Raw genomic sequence first — 25,949 nt, forward strand, 5'->3', positions numbered from 1 at the left:
GCCGTTGAAGTGCAACATCAGTGGAGGCAGGAGTTTGAAACAGAACCATCAACTCACCTAACAATTAAACACATCATTGACAAGTTTGAATTGCATAGAACAATTTGTGATATTCACAAAGGAATATCAGGAAGACAGCGTACAGGTAAAAGTCCTGCTTTGTCTGCTCTTGTGTAGGAAATGTTCGTTAATTTCCACAGAAGTCTGTTATGCAATGTGCATTCACAGTGAGGGTTACCAGTACAAGAGTACGAAGAATTCTGAAAGCATCACAGTGGGAAGTTTACATTCCACAATTACTGCATGCAATTAATGATGATGATCCTGATCGTCGAATGCAATTTTACGAATAGTATCACCAAATGGTAAGTGATGACAAACAATTTGTGATAAAGTGACAAGGGACAATTTAACTTAATGGAACCATGAATCAGCATAAAAGTCTGTACTGGGCACTGGAAAATCTGCATGTTTATGTGGATAAAGCGGTAAATCTACCAGGGGTTCATGTGTGATGTGGACTATCATCTAGGGGCTTAGTAGGACACTTTTTCTTTGATGCTACTGTTACTAGAGAAGTGTACCTGGAAATGTTACACACATCAATTTTGCCAGGTATAAGTGGGCTTTATGGAGCTGATGAAGAGGTCTTCTACTAACAGGACAGGGTGCCACCACACTACCATCTAGCTGTACAAGGTTTCCTGAGTGACAATTATTTGGGGCATTGGATTGGATGAAGAGGGCCCATTGATTTCCATCCAAGGTCACCAGATCCAACGCCTATGGACTTTTACTTGTCGAGAACTGTGAAAGATGACATCTGTTGACATAAGCCATGCATGCTGGAGGAACTTTGCCAGAAGATTACAGGAATATGTGCACTGATCTCCGCTGTAACATTGACTGATGTAGGTGCGGCAACTGCTTGTCGTTCTGTTATGTGTATAGCCACCAATGGAGAACATTTTGAACATTTAAAGTAACCATGTGGTAAACTGAAGGTTGTACAACATGTGTGATCAATTATTAAATGTAAAATAAACACATAAGTAATACTTTTTGTTCCTTAAAGTGAGTATACATTTTTCTAGTGGACTCTGTGTTCTTCTGTAAATGCATTTGCAGCTACAGCTATTTGCATCAACCTTGGCAGTCCACATCTGTGTACATTAAGTTGTAGGTGTGGGTTTCCTTAGGGATGTCACAAATGTAGACATAAGATTGGGTTGTGTACAGCTTTAAATGCATACCGTATTTACCCAAATCTAAGCCGCACTCGAATCTAAGCCGCACCTGAAAAATGAGACTCGAAACAAAGGAAAAAAAGATTTCCCGAATCTAAGCCGCACCTGAAATTTGAGACTCGAAATTCAAGGGGAGAGAACAGTTTTAGGCCGCACCTCCAAATCGAAACAAAGTTGGTCCATTGTAATATGAGACACAATTTAGGTCGAATGAATGACGATACAGCTACAGTAGTTTGGTTCGAGTCGTAAGCTTTACCAGGTAGCCATTGCTATGCGTCAGGCGCTCCGTCCGTATTTATACGGGTACCCTTCCTTTTTCACGTGCTTCGTCTGGTTTGAATCGATTGCTTATTTTGTTTGATCTGATAAGTGCCGTTTTCTCTGTTATAGGTGTTTACGTCACTCTAAGCTGAAAATGCATCACTGTACTGTGTCATGCATTGTTTGTCGCATTCTGATAGTGCGTGTTTACGGCCTGTCGCCGTTCGCAGCATGGCTTGCTTTTGTGCGCGCTACCGCCGCTTACAGCTAAAAAGAGACGAATCGTCTCATTAGCGAAGCAATGTCAAGAGACTGCTATTTGTTGTTTACTTACACTGCTGCTTTCTTTGAGAATGATCAACAAGAACCAAATAATAGGCTGCGTATGATAGAACATGTTCTGAACAAGAGTTAGGCGAAAATTTTTCTCCGTTTGAAAATCTTTGCGGCCGCTTCTTTAGTACATCAAATTCTGCACAGAAATTAGAGTCATCTTAGATTTAAAAATCTAGTCAGTTGTCGTGGTTCATTTCTGGCTGTATCACTATTAGGCTAAGAATAATACGAATATAAACATGACACGATAAGTGTATTCTTCCGCGTTTGCTGTTGTCTCACTCTAGTTTCGTAGTTTATTAGGCAGACAGGATTTAAATGAGATAGCAACAAACACGGAAGAACACATGGCAAAATGTTTATATTCGTATTATTCTTATGGTGAATGGTGAAGAGAATACTTCTTGTGATTCACATTTCATCAGGTTACTATTAGCAACCATCTCTTCTCACAGGTAGGAAAAAATTCAGAACGTAGAGTTGGCCATATTGATAAACATCCCAAACAGTCTTGCCAGTCGGATTTTCGTAGTACATTGAAATTCTAATACATTCGAAGATGAACAATACGGAATTTGTATTTACTTCGTTGGATAATGTATGAAAATGCAGTGGTCGAAACTCAGGGCGGAGAAAAAAAAGCTCGTCTTCCACCTTTTTTTTTAATTTATTTACTGACGCAGAGGTTTTGGCGCCAGTATTTATCTTTGTGCCTACAGAGCATGTCTGTGTAGCGCTACATATATTCGATGGCAGAAGTTAGTTGTGGCGGCACCCACCAACATTTTTCAGAACTTCCGCTTGCTTTGCACTCGATTCTAAGCCGCAGGCGGTTTTTTGGATTACAAAAACCGGAAAAAAAGTGCGGCTTAGATTCGAGTAAATACGGGACTTTGTTTAATCTTAAGGAACTTTCCAGGTTGATTTTTGAAATATGTGTCAACACAGATAAAGCCCAACATATTGGAAGTAGCCTAATACAACAGAGATTCTTCCATTTGACAGACATCAAGTTCTATACAGCCCACCTTGTGAATAAGGTTATTTTTTGAAGCTTCTACCACACCTCAAACTTCCAGTGATTAAGCTAAGATCCCTACACCCTGAAACACATGGTATTCAGACACATCACCAAAGGTGCTTTCCAAACCATGCAGAGAAATGGGGACCTGGTGCCACTGACCAGCCCCATGTTCTTAAACCCCAGTTTAACCAACCCTGGCCCAAGCAGCAGCTAGCTAAGCTCCTTTATGTGTTCATTTTTTTAAATCTTTCAAATGACTTGTGTAGCTTACTGAATACAACAGAGTCAGCAACCACTACTTTCAAATGTGTCACCTTATGGCCATTGCCCCCCCCCCCCCACCCACCCACCCACAACACTGAATTCTGACTGTGGCATTGCGGGCAAGTGATGTGCTATGGATAAAAGAGCAGAGATGAATGTGGAATCATCTGAGTGATGATAAGGGCTGCAAAACATAGAAATCCATTGCCATATGGTGGTTTTGACAAAAGGTACATTGTTATAGAATGGTGCCTGGGAACAAGCACCTCATAAACAGTAAAGCCAGTTGGCTGGTCCACTGCTACTGTTGTGAAGTGGTTGAATGAAGGTGAAACCATGAGAAGGCAATAAGGTCTTGAATGCCCATATCTCATCATAAAACATGGAAGTTGCCTGCACTGTAAAGCAAGATCGGCTGTGATTTGTGGGAGACTTGATGACAAAGAACAATGATGCAGGTACAAGTTTTGCACAGCACTTCATTCAGCATGAATCACTGAAAACGGGGCTATGCACTAACAGATGACCCCTAAGTATTCTCATGTTGACCCAATGAAATCATCAATTAGAACTGTATTGGGCACAAGATCATTGAGATAGGACCATGGATTAATGAAAATATGTTGCCAAGTCTACATGAATCATGTTTCTTGTTACATCAGGTCAATGGCCATGTCTGGATAAGAAATCATCCAGGGGCATTCACCTGGGTTTCTGTGGGACCTCTGATAGTAATGAATGGTACCATGACAGCTGTGAACTATGTGAACATTATTGTGAATTGCCTATATTCCTTCTTGCTTGACGTCTTCCATGACAGCAGGATAAGTGTCCATGTCACATGGCTAGAATCATGCTATAGTTGTATGAGGAGCAAGATAGTGTATGCTGTTGATGTCTTGGCCTCAAAATTCACCTTATCAGAACACAGTGGAACACATTTGGGACACTATCAAGCACCAGTTCTGTGCTCACAAACCACCACCTCATAATTTATGGGAACTGTGTGACCTGTGTTTAGACATCAGATGGTACCCACATTTCAGAAATCTACCAAAGACTTCTCAAGTCCATGTCATGTACTATCTCTTCTGTATTGCTTTCCAAAGGTTGACCAATATGCTATTAAGCAGGTGGTCATGCTATTCTGACTCAATGGTGCTGATGTCCCATACAAATTATATTAAGGATACTTTTGGGGAAAAGGGAATAATATTTGCCTCATCAGACTATATCTGTAGGGAAAATATAAGACTCAGACCAGCTGAAAGAAAAATATTTAGTTCCAAACTAATATGAAGTTTAAACCTATTACAAGACATTCTGCTCGCCTTTAAATCAGAAGTTTCCATCTTAGCTTGAGATGCCCATGGTCCTGCTTTTTCTATGACAATTATTTCACTTTCTTTCTTTTCCCATACAAAAGGACATGTGGTTATTAAGAGCTGAAGTTTGGTGTCAGGTTTATGGCATGTGTAATGTATAACACATTAAAAACTGTATAATTGTTTATGACTTAAAAATGTTAAATAGACCAAAGGAAATTTAAACTCTTATTATGTAAGTAAGAGAGTAATGTACAAAATTTATCTCATATATGGATATTGGAATACCTGTTCCATGGCAGCAGCTAATTCAAGACTGATATCAATTCCAGATGATGATGCTCCTAACACTAAAACAGGTCCACTTATACCATCTGGTTTACGATACACATGGCTGTGGAAGACTTTACCACTGAATTTTTCTAGTCCAGGAATATAAGGGATGTATGGCTCAGAATAGTGCCTGCAAGAGAAGTAGCACATATAGTTTTATTCAAAAATATTGTAATTAAGTTCTATAATGAAAAAAAAAATTACTGAGAATTGCTCTTGTTGAGAAAAATTATGGAATCAAATAGGATACACACAGTAACATCACTCTGTGTGACACCATTAACCTCAAAAGTAGTATTTTGTGATGGAATGAATTCTTTTACTTCTGATAAATATTTAGAATGTACAACATCTATGTGGATCAAACCTCCGGTTTCAAACTGGGATTCAAATCCACATATCTGCCTTTTGGAGGCAGCACATTTCCAGTGGAAACATCCAGGCATACTTCAACTTGCCACTTCCTCCCTCTCTATTCCAAACCACACAGAAATAGGATGATATAAAAGGAGACTGTCATATGTACAGGAACAGAGTCAATGATGAAATTGTGTGTGTTGCTGAATAAGTGCTGTTACAGGAACTGGCATTGTCATAACATCTTTTATACTCTCATGGTAAAGAAAAATATATTGCAGTCTGCTGAACATTCTGGTGTTATTTACACTGAAATGACACATTACACTGTATGTAATGTATATACATTTTTTAGTCAACTCTAGAAAGAACAACAGATAGTCGACAGAATGAATAGCTAAAGGCTGTGATCTATTCATGATACAAATTTCCATAACTTCCAAATGTTTGCACCATTTCATTACAATGTAACCCAAAAAAGCAAAGAGATAATTTGAAACTGAAAAAGGGATTAACTCATGCCTCTGTAAGAAGGTTCATGTGTGAAACCTGCCACAATTTTCATAATCAAATACTGGTGAAAGACTTATCAGAAAATCTGATGAAGGTCAGTCGTATATACAGTCAATGAAAGGAACTGAACCTTACGTTGAGTCTCTTGTGGATCCATATGGTTCCGAATCTGATTGCAACAGATAGAAAGCATAAATTTTAAATTCTGCATTTAAAAATGAATTCACAAAAGAGGATACTTCCTTACCAGTGTTAGACTGCCACACAGACACAAATGAGTGATATCATTATTAGCACCACCAGTACTGCAAAACAGTTGAAACTACTTAAAGTGAATAAGGCACTGGCCCCCCAGAACTCCAGTTAGATTTTACATTGAAATTACCACGGAATTAACTCCTTTCCTATATCATATTTATCAAGAATAACTTCTGTAGTGAACAGGCCCTTGTGACAGGGAAAGAGCACAGGTCATTCATGTTCATAAGAAGGCTAGTGGATTGAACACACATAACTACAGATCAGTATTGCTAATGTCTGTCTGTTTCATGATCCTAGTACACATTCTTAGCTTAAAAATTATGATGTTCCAAGAGGAAATAGAGATTCTCTCGAAGAATGAACAAGGATCCAGAACAAAATACCTTTGAGTGATACACACCTAGTTTCTTTCATACATGACACATTGCAAACATTAGATACAAGTGAACATTTTTATATGGCATTCAATGCTGTACCAACTAAACAAGATACACAGACTCTCTTGGAAAAAATGTGATGTGATTGGCTCAAGGAATAGCAGACTTGCAGAACCCAATATGTTACAATAAATGGTGACTGTTCCACAGAACTGAAAATAGCAGCAGATGTGTGCCAGAGAAGTGTAATAAGACTTTTAATACTTTCAATGTATACATTGTGTCCCAGAAGGAATGGTCACTATTCAGAAACATGACAGGTAACAATAAAAAATTGTCTAGCACACATGTTCACTAAAATGCATACCTTAAGAGCAATGATCACTTGGCCAGTAGAATAGATGTGTTTCACCGTAACAAAGATGAATAAGAACTCATAGCTCTTAATGTATGCTTATTTGAGTCCATGTTTACTACACATTTCTGCTTTGAATGATTGTTCCTGTCACATCCCTGAATATTGGCCATTCCTTCTGTGACACTATGTATATAAAAAGTTTATCAGATTTGATCAGCAATACTATACAGTTCTGTAAACAAGTATCATCAGTGAATGATCCTGAGGAATCACAGAAAGGCCTGGACAAAATTTCCACTTCATGTAATGAATGGCAGCTCTCTTTAAATGTAGATAAATGTAACATAATACCTATATCACAGAGAAAGTATCTGATTACAAGATTAGTGGTGAACATCTTGAACACATCACATCATATAAGTATTTGCAAGTCATGTTAAGAAGCAATGTGAAATGGTTACATCACGTAAAATCAGTATTAAAGAAGGTGAATGGAAGACTCAGAGTTGCTAGAAGGGTTTTAGCAAAGTTCAGTGCATCCACAAAGGCAGTCACATACAAGACATTAGTGCAACAAATTCTAAGTGATGCTTCCAGTGTTTGGACTCGTTAAAAAGTGGGCATGACAACACACATTGAATGAATTCAGAGTTGGGTTGTTAGGATTGAAACAGGGTGATATAGCTCATAAAAAAGTGTAGAAATGATCAGGGAACATAACTAGGATGCTTGGAAGAGAGGTGACATAGTTTTTGCAAAATAGATCCAGTATTCCAAGGTCACTATGTAACCATTATGCTGCCAATGACTTATATGAGGAAAAAAAAGAGAGATTAGTGTGCCCAAGGAGGCAGTTAGGCAGTCATTTTTACCTTCTACAATACACTACAGAAATAGGCAAGAAAACTTAAAATATTGGTACTATGTACTGTTCAGCCAACAGCCTTGCCACAGTGGTAACACAGGTTCCCATCAGATCACTGAAGTTAAGCACTATCAGGCTGGGCTTATCACTTGGATGGGTGACCATCCAGACTGCCAAGCGCTGTTGGCAAGCAGGGTGCACTCAGCCCTTGTCAGGCAAACTGAGGAGCTACTTGGTTGAGAAGTAGTGGCTCCGGTCTCATGCACTGATATATGGCTGGGAGAGCCGTTTACTGACCACATGCCCCTCTGTATCTGCATCCAGTGATGCCTGTGGACTAAGGATGACATGGCAGCCGGTAGGAACCAGTGAGCCTTCCAAGGCCTGTTCGGACGGAATTTTAGTTTATGTATTGTCCACCATGCACTGTACAGTGGCTTGCAGATTATTTAAGTAGATGTAAATAAAGATACAACTAGGCATGCTTATTCTATAAAGAGCATTCATCTTTTATGCTAACTATGTTAACATTTTGAGACAGATTCAAAAACATTTTCTGGCCCAGTTTGCTTTTGGCCACCCTGCACCTGGGGAAAAACCCTTACTTTTAATTTGCACTAAGAGCTCAAGTTACCAAGCATTAAGGAAAAAGTTAAAACAGTACAAATTTAAAAAATTCTCACAGACATACCACCTTACCCGAGTCACACACAGCAGAATATGAAATGCAATGCTTCTCTTAAAGGATAAAGAATGTATAAATTATTGTTTCACTTCATCTTAGTCGCATAAAGAGTTACATACTTAGTCTGTAATAAAAAAACAGAGCGCAGTTAAACATAAGACACTAATTTCATGAGCCTATTGCTTTGTTTGAAATTTTACAATGAATAGAAAGAAAAAGGAGATCAGCATTGATGGAAGCAGGCACATTAGTCACGCTATACTGTTTTTAGAAAGATGTCACACAAAGATGTCACTGAGGTCACTGTAAATTGAACAGTCATAATATGCAATAAATAGCTGTACATTTCATAATAAGGTTTTAGATAATGACAGCATGACAGCACACGTTTCATTCACTGAGACATTAAAGCAAATACAGTTTAAAATACAGCAAAGTAGTTTTCACAACAAAATTCAAGATATTCTTAGTAGGGAAGTACATTAACATAACACTGGCTAATGTCGGCTGTTTAATGTTTTCAGGGGCAAGGCTGTTAACACAGCACAGATGCACTTCCATTGATAAGTCAAAAGTGCTCCGAACAATACATTTGCATTAATTATGCATTTCAATTATATGTGCATGACATTTACTGTAGTATATATGTTTCACATAGGCATTCTGACAATGACATTCAGACAATGTAAGCACTATCTACCAGCAGTACCAAACATTGAACTGCTATCTCTTGCTTTTGGTACCTTTGAAGTAGCATTAAGTTTGGAGTATGGATACAAGTTTCTGTGAGATTTGCTTGTTCTGAATTTGTACTCTCAAAAGCTGCTTACAAAAATCTGAGTCATTACTACAGCACCTAGCAGACAAAAGAAAGCAAAAAACAGTCTGTGAAGAATGTAATACTAATTTTCTGAAAGACACAGATAAAAGGAACAATTTGAAAGTGTTAGTTAACACTTGTAAGATGTGTTCTGTCATTAATGTTCCCACCAGAATGACACAGGAAAGAACTACATTAATTGACAATATTTTCATAGGTGCATTTAATCAGTGATATAAAACCTTATCCAGCTGCGAATGGTCTCTCTAACTATGATTGCAATTGGCCATACTAAATAATGTATTTAATTACAATGGCAAATGGCCTCTCTAACTATGATTGCAATTGGCCATACTAAATAATGTATTTAATTACAATGAAGTGGTACTATACAAAACAGAAAAATTAATGAACAGGTAACTGAAAGTTTCAAGGCAGCCTTACAGGGAGCTGTCGGGAGGGATGTGTATAATGTGACAGATATCAGTTCAAAATTTAATATATTTACATAAGGGTTTCTAACAACCTTTAACAGCTGTTTTCCCAAGAAAATGGTCCAGTATTGCACTAATAAGACATTAAAAAACTGGATTTAAAAAGGAATGTAATTACTTCCCCCAAAATGAAAAACTCTCATGATTTTGACAATATCTGAAGTAAAGTACTTGCCTCCTGTTCTTCACATATATGTGATGTATTCAGTCACATCTACAACATATCACTTACTGTCACATGGGCTATTTCCAGGCAGGCTGAAACATTCTCTTGTCAGACCCCTTTACAAAAAAGATAATAGCACAGATATTAATCCAGGACAGAAAGAATGTCAGCATCAATCATAATATTATCTGTTTTTTTGTATTGCAGATCTAGGTTTCAGCTAACTGTGTAGCTATCATCACTGCATTACAGACAGTTATGTACACTTAATGTAATTACAACAACACATATTACAATCAAAATTAGGCATGTACAAGTAGTCTATGAACCTTGAATAATTACAGAGAGCCTACATGACTAACTATAATGTACTGATTATAGCTGCACTGTTAGCTCCACTCTAGATTTGCATTAAAACAGACAGATGATATTATGACCAATACTGACCATCTTTCTGTTCTGGATTACATCAGTCATGGGGCACAACCATTCTCATGGCATCGAACATGACAGATATTAATAATAACCAACCAGTCAGAATACTTACATCCTTCTTGAGGGTACCTGTAGTGGAAAAAATTATGTATGCAAGAACCATAACCTACCACTTTGAAATAAGACACTTAGTCAGTCTGAACTAGAATTTCAAGAGGGGCTCTCCAAAGAACAGACATTTCTTTCCAAATCACAAATCAGATTACACAAAATGTAAATGACAAAAACTGCCAACTGATATTATCTGTGACTTGCCAAATGCAGCTCATTGTGCAATTCATAGTATCCTCCTAACAGAGCTCAAAGATTATCGTAAAAGAGATCTTATTGGTATATGATTTTCATCCCATCCAACTAAAAGGCCATAGAGTGTTGTATTAAGAAACCCTCAGAGTGTACACAATGAAACATCATCTTCACAATGAGGAATAACCACTACAGGTGTTCCACAGGACTCTGTATACACCCACTCTTGTTCTCATAATATGTAAATGATCTTCCATTATACATCCAAGAATCAGAAATAGTTCTCTTTGTGACAATCCAAATATTGCAACTGAGCCTAATGGAGTAACTTCAACATTAGAAAATATAAATGACATGTTCCCAGATAGACTAAAGTATGCCAGTGTTAAACCACTGCATAAAAAAGGGGATACATCTGATGTCAACAACTACCGCCCAATCTCTCTTCTGACTGCCTTATCCAAAATTCTTGAAAAAGTAATGTATTGAAGAGTAGCTTCACACCTTTGTAAAAATAAAGTTTTAACAAAATGTCAGTTTGGTTTCCAGAAAGGTTTTTCAATGGAAAATGCCATATATACTCTCACTAATCAAATATTAAATGCTCTGAGTAACCGGAAATCACCCGTTAGGATTTTTTGTGATCTCTCAAAGGCTTTTGATTGTGTAAATCATGGAATACTTCTACATAAGCTCAAGTACTGTGGTATGAGTGGGACAGCACTCAAATGGTTTAAATCATACCTAACTGGAAGAGTGCAGAAAGTTGAAATAAGCAGTTCACATAATATGCAAAAAACTAGTGATTTCTCAAACGGGGGAACAATCAAGAATGGGGTGCCGCAAGGTTCGGTCTTGGATCCTCTGCTGTTCTTAATATATATTAATGACTTGCCATTCTATATTCATGAAGATGCAAAGCTGGTACTTTTTGCTAATGCTATCACACCCAACAGACAAGATTTAACTGGTGAAATTGTAAACGATGTTTTTCAGAAAATCATTAAGTGGTTTTCTGCAAATGGGCTCTCATTAAATTTTGAGAAAACACATTACGTACAGTTCCACACAGTAAATGGAATAACACCATTAATAAATATAGACTTCGATCAGAAATCAGTAGCTAAGGTAGAATATTCAAAATTTCTAGGTGTATACATTGATGAGGGGTTGAACTGGAAAAAACACACTGAAGATCTGCTGAAACGTTTCAGTTCAGCTTCTTATGCTATTAGGGTTATTGCAAATTTTGGCAATATACATGTCAGTAAATTAGCTTACCAAGCCTGTTTTCATTCTCTGCTTTTGTATGCTGTCATATTCAGGGGTAACTCATTGAGTAAAAGAGTGTTCATTGCACAAAAGCGTGTAATCAGAATAATTGCTGGAGCTCATCCAAGATCATCCTGCAGACACTTATTTAAAGAGCTAGAGATCTTCACTGTAGCCTCAAAATATATATATTCACTTACAAAATTTGTTATTAACAATCCGAACAAATTCAAAAGTAATAGCAGTGTACATGGCTACAACACTAGGAGAAAGGATGATCTTCACTACTTAAGGTTAAATCTAACTTTGGCTCAGACGGGGGTAAATTATGCTGCCACAAAAGTCTTTTGTCACTTACCTAATAGCAACAAACGTCTGACAGATAGCCATATAGCATTTAAAAGGAAATTAAAAGAATTTCTTAATGGCAACTCCTTCTACTCACTAGATGAATTTTTGGATATAGTAAGTAAGTAATTGCCGCAACCCCCACAAAAAAAAGGTCATGTAATATTTTGTGTAATGTAGTATCTTGTATAGACACCTTTTATTAACCCGTCACGTTCCACATCATTACGAAGTGTTGTATTCATGACCTATGGAACAAGTACTAATCTAATCTAATCAGTGATGCACAAGGCCCAGTGACACCATCAGAAATAATTCATGAGGGTAAATCAACAAATGAGAGAGAATATTCTAAATTATTAAGTGTTTAAATTGCTAAGACTCTGAACTGGAAGTCTCATGTTTTAGATCTTAAATGTCTAAGCTCTGTTACTCTTGTGTTATGGTCAACTTGAGATTTTGGAGGTGAAAATGTCAAAAAATTGACTTGTTTTTCCTACTTTCTTACTCTACTATCTTATGGCATCATATTCTGGGTAGCTCATGATTAAGGAAGAAAGTGTGAGCTGCACAGAAATTTGTAATATGAAAACATGTGGTGTTGGCTCTAGAGCCTCTTATAGACAACTCTGTAAACAGTTCAGCAGATTTACAACAGCCTTACAGAACATTGGCTACCTATGAAGTTGGTTGTCAAAGTTTGAAAAGAACAGTAATCTTCATAAACAGCAGAAATAGACATGATTGACACTGTCACTCAGCCTTGGTGTATCATAGAAAGGAGTGATGTACTCAGCCATAAAAATCTTTACCACATCACATACCCAGTGAAGTGAAGAATTTAATGTATAATAAAATTGATCTTGGACGCATCGTGTGTGTGTAGTGAAGTGAAGAATTTAATATATAATAAAATTGACCTTGGACACATCGTGTGTGTGTGTGTGTGTGTGTGTGTGTGTGTGTGTGTGTGTGTGTGTGTGTGTGTGCATTCATTGCATGCATTCAAATAAAAAGAAATCTAAGAAGGCATTTGAATGGTCAGCATATTGCCATATTTTCCAATGATAAGATGGAATATAACTGTAAAACTTGATCATTTCCTATCACAGCAAGAGATCACAATTATAATCCACACAATATAACAATAACTATTTAACAGAAACAACTTCATAATGATCTAGGTATTGAGGATGAACACAAATATTTTTCCTGGAGGGTAAAGATTTCAGAATTGCCAGTTTGATGTTGATTGTGTGAGATTAAAAAAACATCATGCCTTAAGAACTAAATTTGTAAGAAGTACATAAAACTTACTGTATGTCAAACAATTGATATTATTTTATCTAATTAGAATTTTTATGTTGGATTTCTTTGACACCTTAATGTCTATAGTTCATTTAAAAGAAGGGTGGTGCATCAGCTAATCATTTTAATTCAACTGACTGTGATACAAGAGGCCTGAATCTTTAACACAGTTTCATCTTACATGTATTAAAAGTGTATGTCTCTTGCAAACAGAACCATAGTTTTTCAAACTCTTCATATGAAAATGTATCCAAAAATGTCCCCTACTATGGTACGGAGAGTATACACTCATAAATGTAGGTGAACACCACTCATCATACATATACTTGGGTAAAATGTTAAACACAGCTGTTAAAGTTATACAAACATTGCATGTAAATAATTTTCTTCAGAGAAAGTGTTCACAAAAACATAACATTTTTGAAATGCAGCTAGTATTTAAAGCACTGTACACAGATATGACAGAAAAAGGCAACAGTAGTCACTCAAAGCAGAACAAATGCTGTGCAAAGTGCAAAAGAGTACCAAAAATTACCCATTGCATATAAATACTGCATCAAATATGGACGTTTCTTCAGTACATGTTCTTAAGTCCTCCACTGTTACTATCCAAGCTGTCCTGTTATCCTGAGGATGTTTCGGTGTCACATGTTTTACTCTGGTCTTGAACTGCAAGTAAGTTCAAAGATAAATAATCACTTCCGAAAGAAAACCTGTATGTCACATATTTGAGAAACTCTTAAAAATAATAAATAAGGTAAACCCAATTGATTATCTTATAAATAATAAGTCAAATCATTAACCTCTTCAAACACCAAATTTTACTGCACTAATGATGTATTCAAGTGTTAACACGACAAGAAATCTGCACAGGCAAGCTGTTTCATTGTAGTTATATTTCTTCTGTGGAACAGAACTTAAAGCAAACACAATGACTTTTTGTTTTCAGCTGCCATATAATAACCCCATTATGGCATAGATAGAAAAGATCAAACAATGCCCCATAACTGTGAACCTACTGCTTGTAGAGACTTTTACAATGGTGCTTTTGGCTGCACCACTTCTGGAAAGCACACATTTATGACTGCTTGCAAAAGCTGAATCCAGTTACCTTTCTCACTAGAACGACATTCCCTTATGGAAATGGCAGCAAAGCATGAGAAGTAACACCACATGCACCCAGTGTGTATGTGTGAGGGAATCATACAACATGTCAAAGAGGCTATTCTGGCAGCCATTCAGGGAGCAGGGTGCAACCAACTGCAAATTGTGACAGAAATTAGAAGCAATGACACCTTTCATCTAGGATGTGATATCATTCTTGGATCATTCCAGTGACTGGCAATAAAGTTTGAGAAGCCTAGCCTTGCTTATGGACTTTCAACAAAGCTTACAGCATAGAGCATGGTACCCACAACTGATCATGACCCATGGTTCTGGGTTACGGGATGGATGGTACAACTAAATCAGAGACTTTGAATTTCTCTGCCTGGGGACTGGGTGTTTGTGTTGTCCTCATAATTTCATCATCATCATCATCATCATCATCATTTGTGACAGTGGCTAGATGGGCTGTGAAAAAAATTGGACTGTGTAAAAAAGTTGGGACGTTGTATGAGTGCTGATGATCATGCAGTTGAGTGCCCTACAAACGAAACATCAAAGACTTTGAAGGTTTTGCAAAAGGCTAGGCTGTGAATTCCTGAACTTGTGTCATATGGTTGAGAACTTAGGGTCCCCCTAAACGGGCCAGGTGTACACAACACGTGACAGGCTTCTACCAAGGTAGCTGGCTGTGTGGGATACACACAAGGGTATTTAAAGATTAGACAGCTCTTCATCCAGCCCAGATGACAACAAGCTGGTAAAGACCTGGAAGTGTCAGTATAAGATCAAAAGCAATGCCCATGCACGTGAGAGTACTAATATCCTAGTGAATAACTGCTAAAGCATTTGAAACAAAGTTCCAAAATTTGAAGCATTCCTAAAAAGCAGTGCAGTTCACATAATATTAGGTACGGAAGGTTGGCTAAAACCTGAAATGGATTGCAGTGGGATTTTAGGGGAAAATTTAAATGTGTATCAAACGGACAGACTGGTGGTAAATGGAGGTGGTGTCACTATCACAGTAAATAAGAACTCAAATTCACCGAGGTAGAAACTGAAATTGCTTGTGAGATATAAGTCTCAGTATCAGGGTGGGCATATACCTATAATCAGATGCTTCTATCGACTACCAGACACCCCTCCAGGCATAACGAAAAACTTTAGAGAAACATAAGTTCCCTAATATGTGAGTTCCCCAATCACAATGTCATCATTGGAAGAGACTTTAATCATCCAATAATCAATTGTGAAAATCACAGTTTTGTAAGTAGCTGGCATCACAAGATGCCCTATGAAGGATTACTAAATACCTTCTTGAGCACTGTCTAGAACAGATTGTTCAGTTATGTACTCATGATGGAAATATATTGGATATAATAACAACAAACAGACCTCACTTCTTTGAGGATGGTCACACTGAAACTGGTATCAGAGAACATGAAGCAGCTGTTGCAGCAGTGATTATCACAGTACAAAAGGCAACTAAAACAACTAGAATGATTTATATGTTTAGTTAACTAGATAAAGAAGCAATAGTGCCATATCTAAGTAAGGAACTTGAAACACTAAAACTCTGGAGAAGAGCATGTAGAAGAACTGTGGCTTAGGTTTAGAAGAAAGCTGACCATTCTCTTGATAGATGCCTAGCAGAACTGTTCATGATGTGAGGAGAAACAGAGACTATTGTATAATAGATGTAAAACAAAGTATAGGTTTATAGATAGGATTATGCTGAAGGAAACACGTTTGTCTATTAAGAGCACAGTGCATTAAAGCCTCAATGATGACCATAGCAGAATATTAATGAAAGAGCTCTCACAAAATCCAAAAAAATCTGGGCATATTTAAAGGCTGTTAGTGGTGTCATAATTAGTGTTCAGATACTCACGGATGAGACAGGAACTGAAATTGAAGGTAGCAAAGCAAAAGCATAATGCTAAACTCTGTTGTCAAATATTTCTTTACGAAGGAAAATCGAGGGCCGTTCCCAGTTTAATTCTTGCACTACTGCAAAGATATTATTGTCAACTGTATTGATAAACAGTTGTAATCACCACAACTGAACAAGGCTGAAGGTCCTGATGCAATTCCTGTCAGATTCTATACTGAATTTGCAGCTCTCTTAACCATAATCTATCCAGATGCATCAAACTAAAAAGCATGCTCAGTTATTATAAGAAAGCAAATGTCACACCTATCTACAAGAAGAGTAGCAGAAGTGATCCACAAAACTACTGTCCAATATTCTCCGAAACCCATTTGTGCTACAGTCTTTGAAATCGTTCACAGCTCAAACACAATGTGAGATTTTGAACATATTGACCTCTTACATGTCAACCAGTACAGATTCCAGAAAAATCAATCATTTGAATTGTAACTCTTACTTTTCTCACAACATTCTGAAAGCCATGGATCAAGGCAGTCAGGCAGATGCAATATTTCTTGATTTCTGATAAGCATTTGAGTCAGTGCAACACCTATGATTATTACAGAAACTATGATTGTATGGTTTATCAACCAAAATTTGTCACAGGCTTTAGGATTTCTTGGCAGGTAGGGCACATCACATTACCTTGTGTTGACAGTCATTGACAGATAGAAGTAATATCAGGTTTGCCCCAAGGAAGTGTGTTAGGACCCTTTCTGTTCATGTTGCATATTAATGACCTCACAGACAGTCATTTAGTTCCTTGAGATGACTTAAAACTTGCCTCAGATCAACAATGACTCAATCGAGACTTGCCCACCTACTCCTCATTGTCCATCAAGACAGGGCTGGAAAAATTAATCTTATGGACGTCATGAAAGAATTTCCTTCCCGAACTGTCAAAAGGAAAACTACATTTGGAAATTGTACATAAAATTTTTTAGTCTAAATAAAAACAAAATAAATGCCTTCTTCTTTTTCAAATAAATTATGTTTTTCTCTTTTTCACTAAGATGTGATGTATGGAGTTTGTAAAATAGTAATAACAACACAAGGTTTCTCTCTGGCTGGTTCATACTGCAGTCTATAGTAAATATGAACTTCTTTTCATTAATAATCTCAAAACAAAGTAGAATCAGTGTCTTCCCAGATAAATGGTGTCTTTTTAAAAATTAAAGCAATGAAATTGTTTTCAAGAGCATGACCTATAAAACTGGATCCATATTAATATTGATCTGTTGTTTCTCTCTGTTGAACAACACAGTGCTGATTACCTAACACACATTCCCACTCTACCGGTATCCATGTACGTGTATTCTTAACAGTTTTGCTGAAAGACAAAATCAGTAAACGGGTTTCTTTGCCCCCCTCTAAAGAAATAGTTGGTACACCACTGGCTACAACTTCCGTAAACTGTCAGCCCTTCAACATTGTTATGATCAGCTTTGACTGTAACTGAAAACTGATCATTTTTAATCAACATATATGCAGTCTGCAGACACATATTTTCCTGCTGGAAATCAAGGAAATAAACTTCCACAACAGCCTCTTATCTGCCCTTGCAGTAAATGCTAGTCAATGAAAGTGCTGCTGATGTAGCGACCAAGGCATGTGGCTGGAGAGTGTTGAAGCCATGTTCGATTTCTAAACACATTCTTCAGTTTCTTTTTATAATCTTCACTATTAACATGCAATTTTCATTTGAATCTTATCTAGGCAGTGTGCACCTTAGTAAAGCTACTGAATTCCCCAACTTCTACAACCATTGGGGCTTTTGTTGTGTTCTTCAGCCTGGAGACGGGTTTGATGCAGCTCTCCATGCTACTGTATCCTCTGCAACCCTCTTAATCTCCAAATATTTACTGCAATGTATATCCTTCTGAATTTGCATACTGTATTCGTCTCTTGGTCTCCCTCTACAATTTTTTCCCCGCCCCCTCCCCCTTCTCCCAAGCACTAGGCTACATATGGTCAATTACTAACATTGGTACTTGTATCCATAAAGTGGTTATAAGTTCAGCTAACAATAACTTTTCCTTGCATTTTGATGGAATTCCAGGCGCAGATTCACAGTTCCAGGAAGAGCAACACTTAGTTGACCACTTAGTGACAATTATTTACTTATTATTTCCGTAACTTCTTTAACTACTAGTATTACCAACCAAGCAAAATTTTTGTTAAAAAAAGGTGGGGACACAGGTTTACGTGTTACTTGTGCCACTCCTGACTTTTGCAAAATAAATGAAGAATTATTACTGAAGACCTGAGAACTCTTTATGGTAGTTTCAAGAAGCTTTTTATTAATAGCACAGAAAACAATGCATTTGTAATTAAATGTCATAGGAAACTATAATAATTATGGTGCCGAACTGTTATTAAAATGGTAAAGTTGCTGCTTGACTCTCACATTTTTTTTTTTTCATTCATAGATTATATAGGCAAATTTAGAGAGACTAAGGTACTAAGGTCCCTTGTAGGAACACATCTGAATTCAAATCCCCACCCATCCTTCCAGATTTAAGTTATACATGATTTCCCTAAATTGCTCAAGGCAAATGCTGAGATGGTTACCTTCAAAAAGGCATTACCTACGAGGGCTATCCACAAAGTACATTACGTTTTGGAATTAAGAATAAATAAAGTATTGGAATTTTTTTTATTATATACAGATGAAAGCCACATTTAAATACTACTTTTCTACATAGTTGCCATTTAAATTAAGGTACTTATCGTAGCGATGGACGAGCTTGGAAATTCCTTCGTCGTAAAATTCGGCCGCCTGCGCCTTCAACCATGTGGTTAATCAGTAACCCGGTAGAAATACGATTTTTGTGGGTTTCCTGGAAAGAGGCACTACAATAAACTCTCAAAGGTATTGCCAAACTCTGCACAGCCTCAGAAGAGCAATACAAAACAAGCGCAGGGGAAAGTTGGGCTCAAAGATCTTGCTGATTCGCGACAATGCCCAGGCCCACATGGCAAATGCCACTCGTGAAGTTCTCGAATCTTTTAAGTGGGAGTTGTTTCCTCATCTGCTGTACAGTCCCGACCTGGCACTGAGTGACTTCCACTTATTCCCAGCAATGAAGAAGTGGTTGGCTATGCAGCGTTTTGATGACAACGCACAGCTTCAAGAAGAGGTAACCACATGGTTGAAGGCGCAGGTGGCCAAATTTTACGACGAAGGAATTTCCAAGCTCATCCATCGCTATGATAAGAGCCTTAATTTAAATGGCAACTATGTAGAAAAGTAGTATTTAAGTTTGGCTTTCAACTGTATATAATAAAAAATATTTCCAATACTTTATTTATTTTTAATTCCAAAACGTAATGTACTTTGTGGATAGCCCTCGTATTTTATTCCCCATCATTTTGTAATTCGAAAATGCTGAGATAGTTACCTTCAAAAAGGCATTACCTATTTTATTCCCCATCATTTTGTAATTCGAACTTGTGCTTCATCTTTAATGGCAGAGTTCTTGATGGCATGTTAAAATCTAATCATCCTTATCTGAAGTAAAATGTCATTCTGGAATAACTTTCTTATAAAATAGCCTACCTCATTAGACATTATCCTGTATTTGGCAGACGTATGTTGTTGGACAGGCATACAGTTTAATGTAGTGAGCTATGTTTGCAAGTGCATCATTTGCACAACAGTCAATAACAGAACACAATTCAAGGTCCGACATCTGCACCACCGCAAATTTGATCCAATTGTGCATCATCAACAGGCAATTTGTGGTTGCATCATTGCTCTTGTGAAGGTAGGGGGTTTGATAATATAGAAAGCTGAAGCATAGTAAGGTATCCCTGAGTGCAGCCATCAAGTAGTCTCTATGATATACATTGACTCTACTGACTAGTATTCACTAAGGACAATAGCAATCATGACTAATGAGACATAGTGTTTTCTGGCAAATCAGTAATTTTTTTCCCACAGAAAATTATTCTCTAGAACTACTATATTGATCACAAGATGTCTGTTTCAGCGCAAAATATATTCATAAGTCATCTTGCAACAGTCATTTATCTGTGGCTTTAGGGCTGGGTGTGTTCCCATGGACTTGGAATGCCTCAGAGGATATATGATTAACTCGATTGTTGAAATGGTGCTTCCATTCCTTTTATTTTATAGTGCCTCCAGTGCAGGTTGGGGTGGTTATGAGCCAGACTGGTGTGAGTAGTTGGTGACGGCAAGGTGGGGGCCCAGGAGGCTCCAGAGAAAGGCAGTTGCAAGTGTAACAAGTTCTTCATTGAAGCATCTGAACTGATTGATACACTAGGTCAGTGGCTGGATGGTCACTTGGGCTGGCTGCTTGCATATCCTGTGATGCTGATGCAGATCCTCCACTGAACACCGATGGTCTCATTACATAAGACGGCCATGCAATTTCTGCGCCAACAGCTTGTATACTCCATGCCAGTATATCGGCTATGGCTTTGGCTGGTGCCCAGCTGTGTTACAGTGGTGGATGCCCACCATGAGGAGATGTCTGTCCCACAAAGGCAGTTGATGGCTGGGGTGCACATGGAGCAACCCGCTGCCCCACGGGCAGGAGTTGGCCATACTGCTGGGGTTGACCTGTGATGCCCAGCTGCACTATGGCTCTAAGTCCGTGGAAGGAGTTATCACATGGAGCTGTTGCCCTGCCTTAGCCTTAAACTGGTGATTTCTACTGGCAGATCCATGTGACAGCCTCACCCAGCACAGCCCCGTTGTCCTGGTATGGCTGAAAGACTAAGAATAATCATGTTACAGAAATGTTCAGTACTTACAGTCAGCAGCAGCACGCTTGTTATGCAAATGTGCCACTACCAATCATGCATTCTAAAACACCTCTGCGACTGTCGGTGTGGAAATCTGCCTTACCCCTTGCTTTGCTAGTCTGTGCAGTACTGGCAAATTTATTTTTCAGTACGCCAACCTGCCTCACAAGACTGCTGAATCATTACAGCGACAACATCCAGCATTCCCATGCCATCAGTGTTGCTGCAATACATTGCTTAGACCCATGTTAATATCCCCATATATGGTTGTTATGCTACAATTTGAACAAAAACACTAGTTACATGTTAGGAACAGGTTGATAGTTGGTGTACCACACAAACTTCTGGCTGGCTGTGGCTACACAAAACAAGAACACTATGAGATGCTGCAAAGTCCACAAATAAAGTTCAAGTCCCTCATAGAGCTATGAAAAATTCAGCCAGATTCATTCATCAAAGTCCAAGCTGGCAGCACAGGACATCACGAAGATAGCAGCCAGCATGTAAATTGTAAACATATAAACTGAATATGACACTGGCTTCTTGTCACTGTGTGAGCAGCTCTATCCCATTACTGAGACCACAGGGCCATGCCATGTGGTGTGATGTGGCAAAGGAGGATGTTGTGCTCACTGCTTGCTTTGTGTATGCTGAACGGGGTAGCTCAGTGGTTAACAGACTGAACTCCCATTCAGGAGGATGACAGTTCAAACCCACATCTGGCCAACTTGATTTAGGTTTTCTGTGATTCCTCTAAGTCACTTAAGGCAAATGCTGGAATGCTTCCTTCAAAAGGGATGACCACTTCCCATCTCCATCTTTCCTTAATCTGAGCTTGGGCTCCTTCTCTAATGATCTCATTGTCGATGGGCGTTAAACACTAATCTCCTCCCTACTCCTTGTGCTTCGTGTATGTGCTGCCATAAGTTGTGGGAGCAAATAGATAATCTCACTATCAGAGATACTGGTGACAACTTCAGTCCTCCCCCATGACAAAACATTGGGAAAAACAACTTAAGTTGTGCAAACTTCACTGAGGAGGCAGGAGAAGTGTCTCCGGTGGTGTCTATCTTGATGTGTGGGATAAGCAGTTGGGTGAGATGAAGAACTAAGGTGGATTTGTGTGGTCTGGTGCGTCAGAACAGTGTCAATGCTGCAGTCCATCAGGCATAGCATGCAGAGCACATTTGGGAGACGCTGAGGGCAGTTGCATCTGAGTGGAGGAATGGAGGACCTCTCAATGGACCCTGTGAAGAGTCACAGATGACTCTGGTCATCTCACCACAGCTCCTGCTGTTGCTGCTTCGATAGCAGCAGGGGAGGGGGCACAAGTGCTGGGAATTGCACTGTTTGTAGTCAGAAAAATGGTTAGATCTTCTTACATGCATGTCTGAAAGAACAAACACTGTTGAAAATCTACAGCTGTACGAAACATTCCAAAATTAATTCACTGACTGCAAATTCCTTGACATCTGCTGTATTATGTATAGATCTGCTACCTAATAGTGACATATGAAAATTTGTACTAGACTAGGACTCGAACCAGGATTTACAGCTTATCACGAGCAGTCACCTTAACCAATTTGGCTGTCCCTGCACATGAACCATTATATAAGGATGTAGTGACATGGAAGTTTGTGTTGGTCCGGGGAGCATGTAAGGACAGCAGAAGTGGTTAAATCAACAGCTCACAATAAGCAGGAATTGCAGGTTCAAGTCCCAGTCTAGAATAAATTTTCATATGTTACTATTAGAGAGGAGAGCTGTACTTAATACAGCTGATGTCAAGGCTTTTGCATTCAGTGAATTAATTTCATGGGAAGACCATATTGTCATCTTTATCCTTTCCTATGTACTCTGCCTTGCTATTGAGGATGAAAAGGAGTTGCGCATGTTGTCAGTGGATAGGAAAAAATAAATTACAAGGGCGATGACAGTGGCGGGCACAGTAGGCAAGCATCTTGATATCTTTACAATAAGCATGGCAGAGGCCCAAGGTCTTCATACTCATTTAATCCCAATGACCCTGATGAAGCAGGTTGAGGATCACAATGCAGAGTCATACTGAGGTGAATTTGCACCCTTGGCAAAACTGCTGAGTAATGACCCCCTATTAAATGGCTTAACTATAATTTTTCCATACAGATTTACTAAATTTTATAATTTTGTAAGTAAGTTTAAAAGAAGTGAAGCATTATTGGAAAATAGCTGTCCAGTTTGATTTGATACAAGAACTACATGGGTTTAATTTTTAGTAACAAGATAAGCAAAGAAACTTGAAAGTTTCAATTCTTTAGCATTTCTTAGAGTTTCATACAAAACTAGAACAACAAGAAAGTACCTGGCATCTTAAGACTACTAGAAGTACTTCTAGAAGTCTTAAGATGCCAGGTACTTGAACAATGCAGCTACTGAGCAATGGCAGAGCATATATTTCTTTACAAGAAGATCCAAATACAATGAACAGAGTATAGCTGTCTATAGGCAGAACTGACAAATGCTGTAACATTTTTAGTCAGCACCAGAAGGCTTATTGTGGTATTCATTTATATTTAGACAGTAGATCATACCAACCAAAACTTAGGAACAGCAAAAGTACTGGCTGAGAGGGTATGCAAATTATATATCCCTTCCACCTTCATTGCTTGCTTCCTCCACTGTTGTATCTTATTCCAGTGCACGGTCAGCAAGAATTGGCAAAAATTGGAAGTCTTTAATCAAGCAGCCTATTTGCTTCACTAGCCACCCTCCCACTTTTGAGATCCTACAATACCATAGTGATGTAGCAGCAAGCCGCATGGATGTGGCCGTGTGGCAGGCGCCATATCACAGATTGCACAGCCCGTCCCGCCGGAGGTTCGAGTCCTCCCTTGGGCATGGGTGTGTGTGTTGTTCTTAGCATAAGTTAGTTTTAAGTAGTGTGTAAGTCTAGGGACCTATGACCTCAGCAATTTGGTCCCTTAGGAATTCACACACATTTGAACATTTTGTAGCAGCAAGAACTCCACTGGTTATCATGAGCAAGCTGTGTAGGAAGCATCTGTCTGAAACGATCACACTGTTGACACAAAAACCACATTATTTCGTTAGTTAGCTAATTATATGATCCATAGGTTATTTGAACAGTTCTCTTATCAAAATTATGTGGACTGAGTCAGTTTACAGATATATATCATGATTAGGGTTAACATTAATAAACACACAATTCTTTTAGTCCTACCCATGCAACTAAACTTAAAAATAAGTGTTCTTTTTTTAACTGGCTGCCAGTTTTTAAGTAGAAATTAGTCAATGGAATAGAATGAGGTGACTAGGAGAAATTATTTTAAGTTAGATTTAAAACTTGGATTCCTACCTATCAGACATATGTTATTGGGCAAAGGATCAAAAATTTTTGTTTCTCCATATTTAACTCCTTTCTGCGCCACTGACAGCTCTAATAATGAGTAACAAAGATCATTTTTGCTCTAGTGTTGTAGGTATGGACATCACTGTTCTTCTCAAACGTTGATGGCTTATGTATGACAAATTTCATTAGCGAATAGTTGAATTGTGACGGCACATTAAAATCCTAGCTTCTCGAAGACATCTGTGGGTGAACACCACATATTATTCTTACTGCTTGCTTTTGTGCAATCACTACTTTCTCTCCAAGTGATGAGTTGCCCCCCCCCCCCCCCCAAAGAAACTATTCCATAAGGCATTACTGAGTAGAAATATGCAAAATATGTCAGGAGGTTGTAGAATGAAATTCTTCTTCTTTCTTTCTTCCAGGAGTGCTAGTTCTGCAAGGTTCGCAGGAGAGCTTCTGTAAAGTTTGTAAGGTAGGAGACGAGGTACTGGTGGAATTAAAGCTGTGAGGATGGGGCGTGAGTCGTGCTTGGGTAGCTCAGTTGGTAGAGCACTTGCCCGCGCAAGGCAAAGGTCCCGAGTTCGAGTCTCGGTCTGGCACATAGTTTTAATCTGCTAGGAAGTTTCATGTCAGGAGGTTGATTTGTTTGTTTCCAAGATTATCAAATATACGAGGTGCAAAAATTGTCTGAGCTTAATTGCTTGAGAAGCTTAGTAATATGGTTCTTCGACTTCAAGTTTTCATCAATATGTACATCCAAACATATTGAGCATTCTACCCTATTTACTGACTCCAGCACATGTGCTACATCAATTATTAGTATGACTGTTTGTTGTGCAGAACTGAATTCAGTGTCTTCTTTTCATAATTTAGGGGGAGTCCATTTTCCGAGAAAAGCTTTGTACTTCTTTTGAAAATATCATTTACCATCTCTTTATTATAACGCTAGTACTGTTTGCAAAAAGTATCAATTCTGCCTGTTGAATGTCAAGCGGAAGGTCATTCACATGCAGGTGAACTTTCCTATAATGACATCAGTTACAACAACAACAACAACTCAGCTACAACATCATGATTTCTGTGCTCTGGCCATATTCCTCATAAGGAACATACTTCTAATTGATGTTTAATACAACAAATGGATGTGTGTGTACCTCGTATATAAAGTTATTTTTCAGCCTCAGTCGGCAATAATATCTTCCAAGAATCAATGTTCTGTTGAATGAAATCTGTTATTGTAATATCCTATCTCTGACCTTCCATCAACAAGAGGTGTAGTACAGACTCCGCACCTCATTGTTACCCTAGCATGTTCATCCTACAATAGTGGTGAAAATCAACAGTACACATGATGTCAGTTTCTATAATGATTTGTTATGAAGTGCACACATTTTAGAACAGTATGGCCAGTAAAAGAAAAGTTTTAACAGTGGAA

At 38.2% G+C, this 25,949-nt stretch overlaps 1 protein-coding gene across 5 annotated transcripts in view; it reads right to left on the reverse strand.

Moving 5' to 3' along the window:
* Positions 1-25,949, reverse strand: part of LOC126184693 (uncharacterized) — a 241,690-nt gene that overhangs the window by 56,499 nt on the left and 159,242 nt on the right. For all 5 annotated transcript variants that reach the window (XM_049927194.1, XM_049927190.1, XM_049927192.1 and 2 more), the window contains 2 exons: positions 13,894-14,027; positions 4,749-4,923 (listed from right to left, as the gene is read on the reverse strand). In XM_049927194.1, the coding sequence (XP_049783151.1) occupies positions 4,749-4,923; positions 13,894-14,027 (309 nt within the window). The remainder of the gene's footprint in view (positions 1-4,748; positions 4,924-13,893; positions 14,028-25,949) is intronic.

Source organism: Schistocerca cancellata, chromosome 4 (genome assembly GCF_023864275.1).
Source record: "Schistocerca cancellata isolate TAMUIC-IGC-003103 chromosome 4, iqSchCanc2.1, whole genome shotgun sequence".
NCBI classification, from domain to species: domain Eukaryota; kingdom Metazoa; phylum Arthropoda; class Insecta; order Orthoptera; family Acrididae; genus Schistocerca; species Schistocerca cancellata.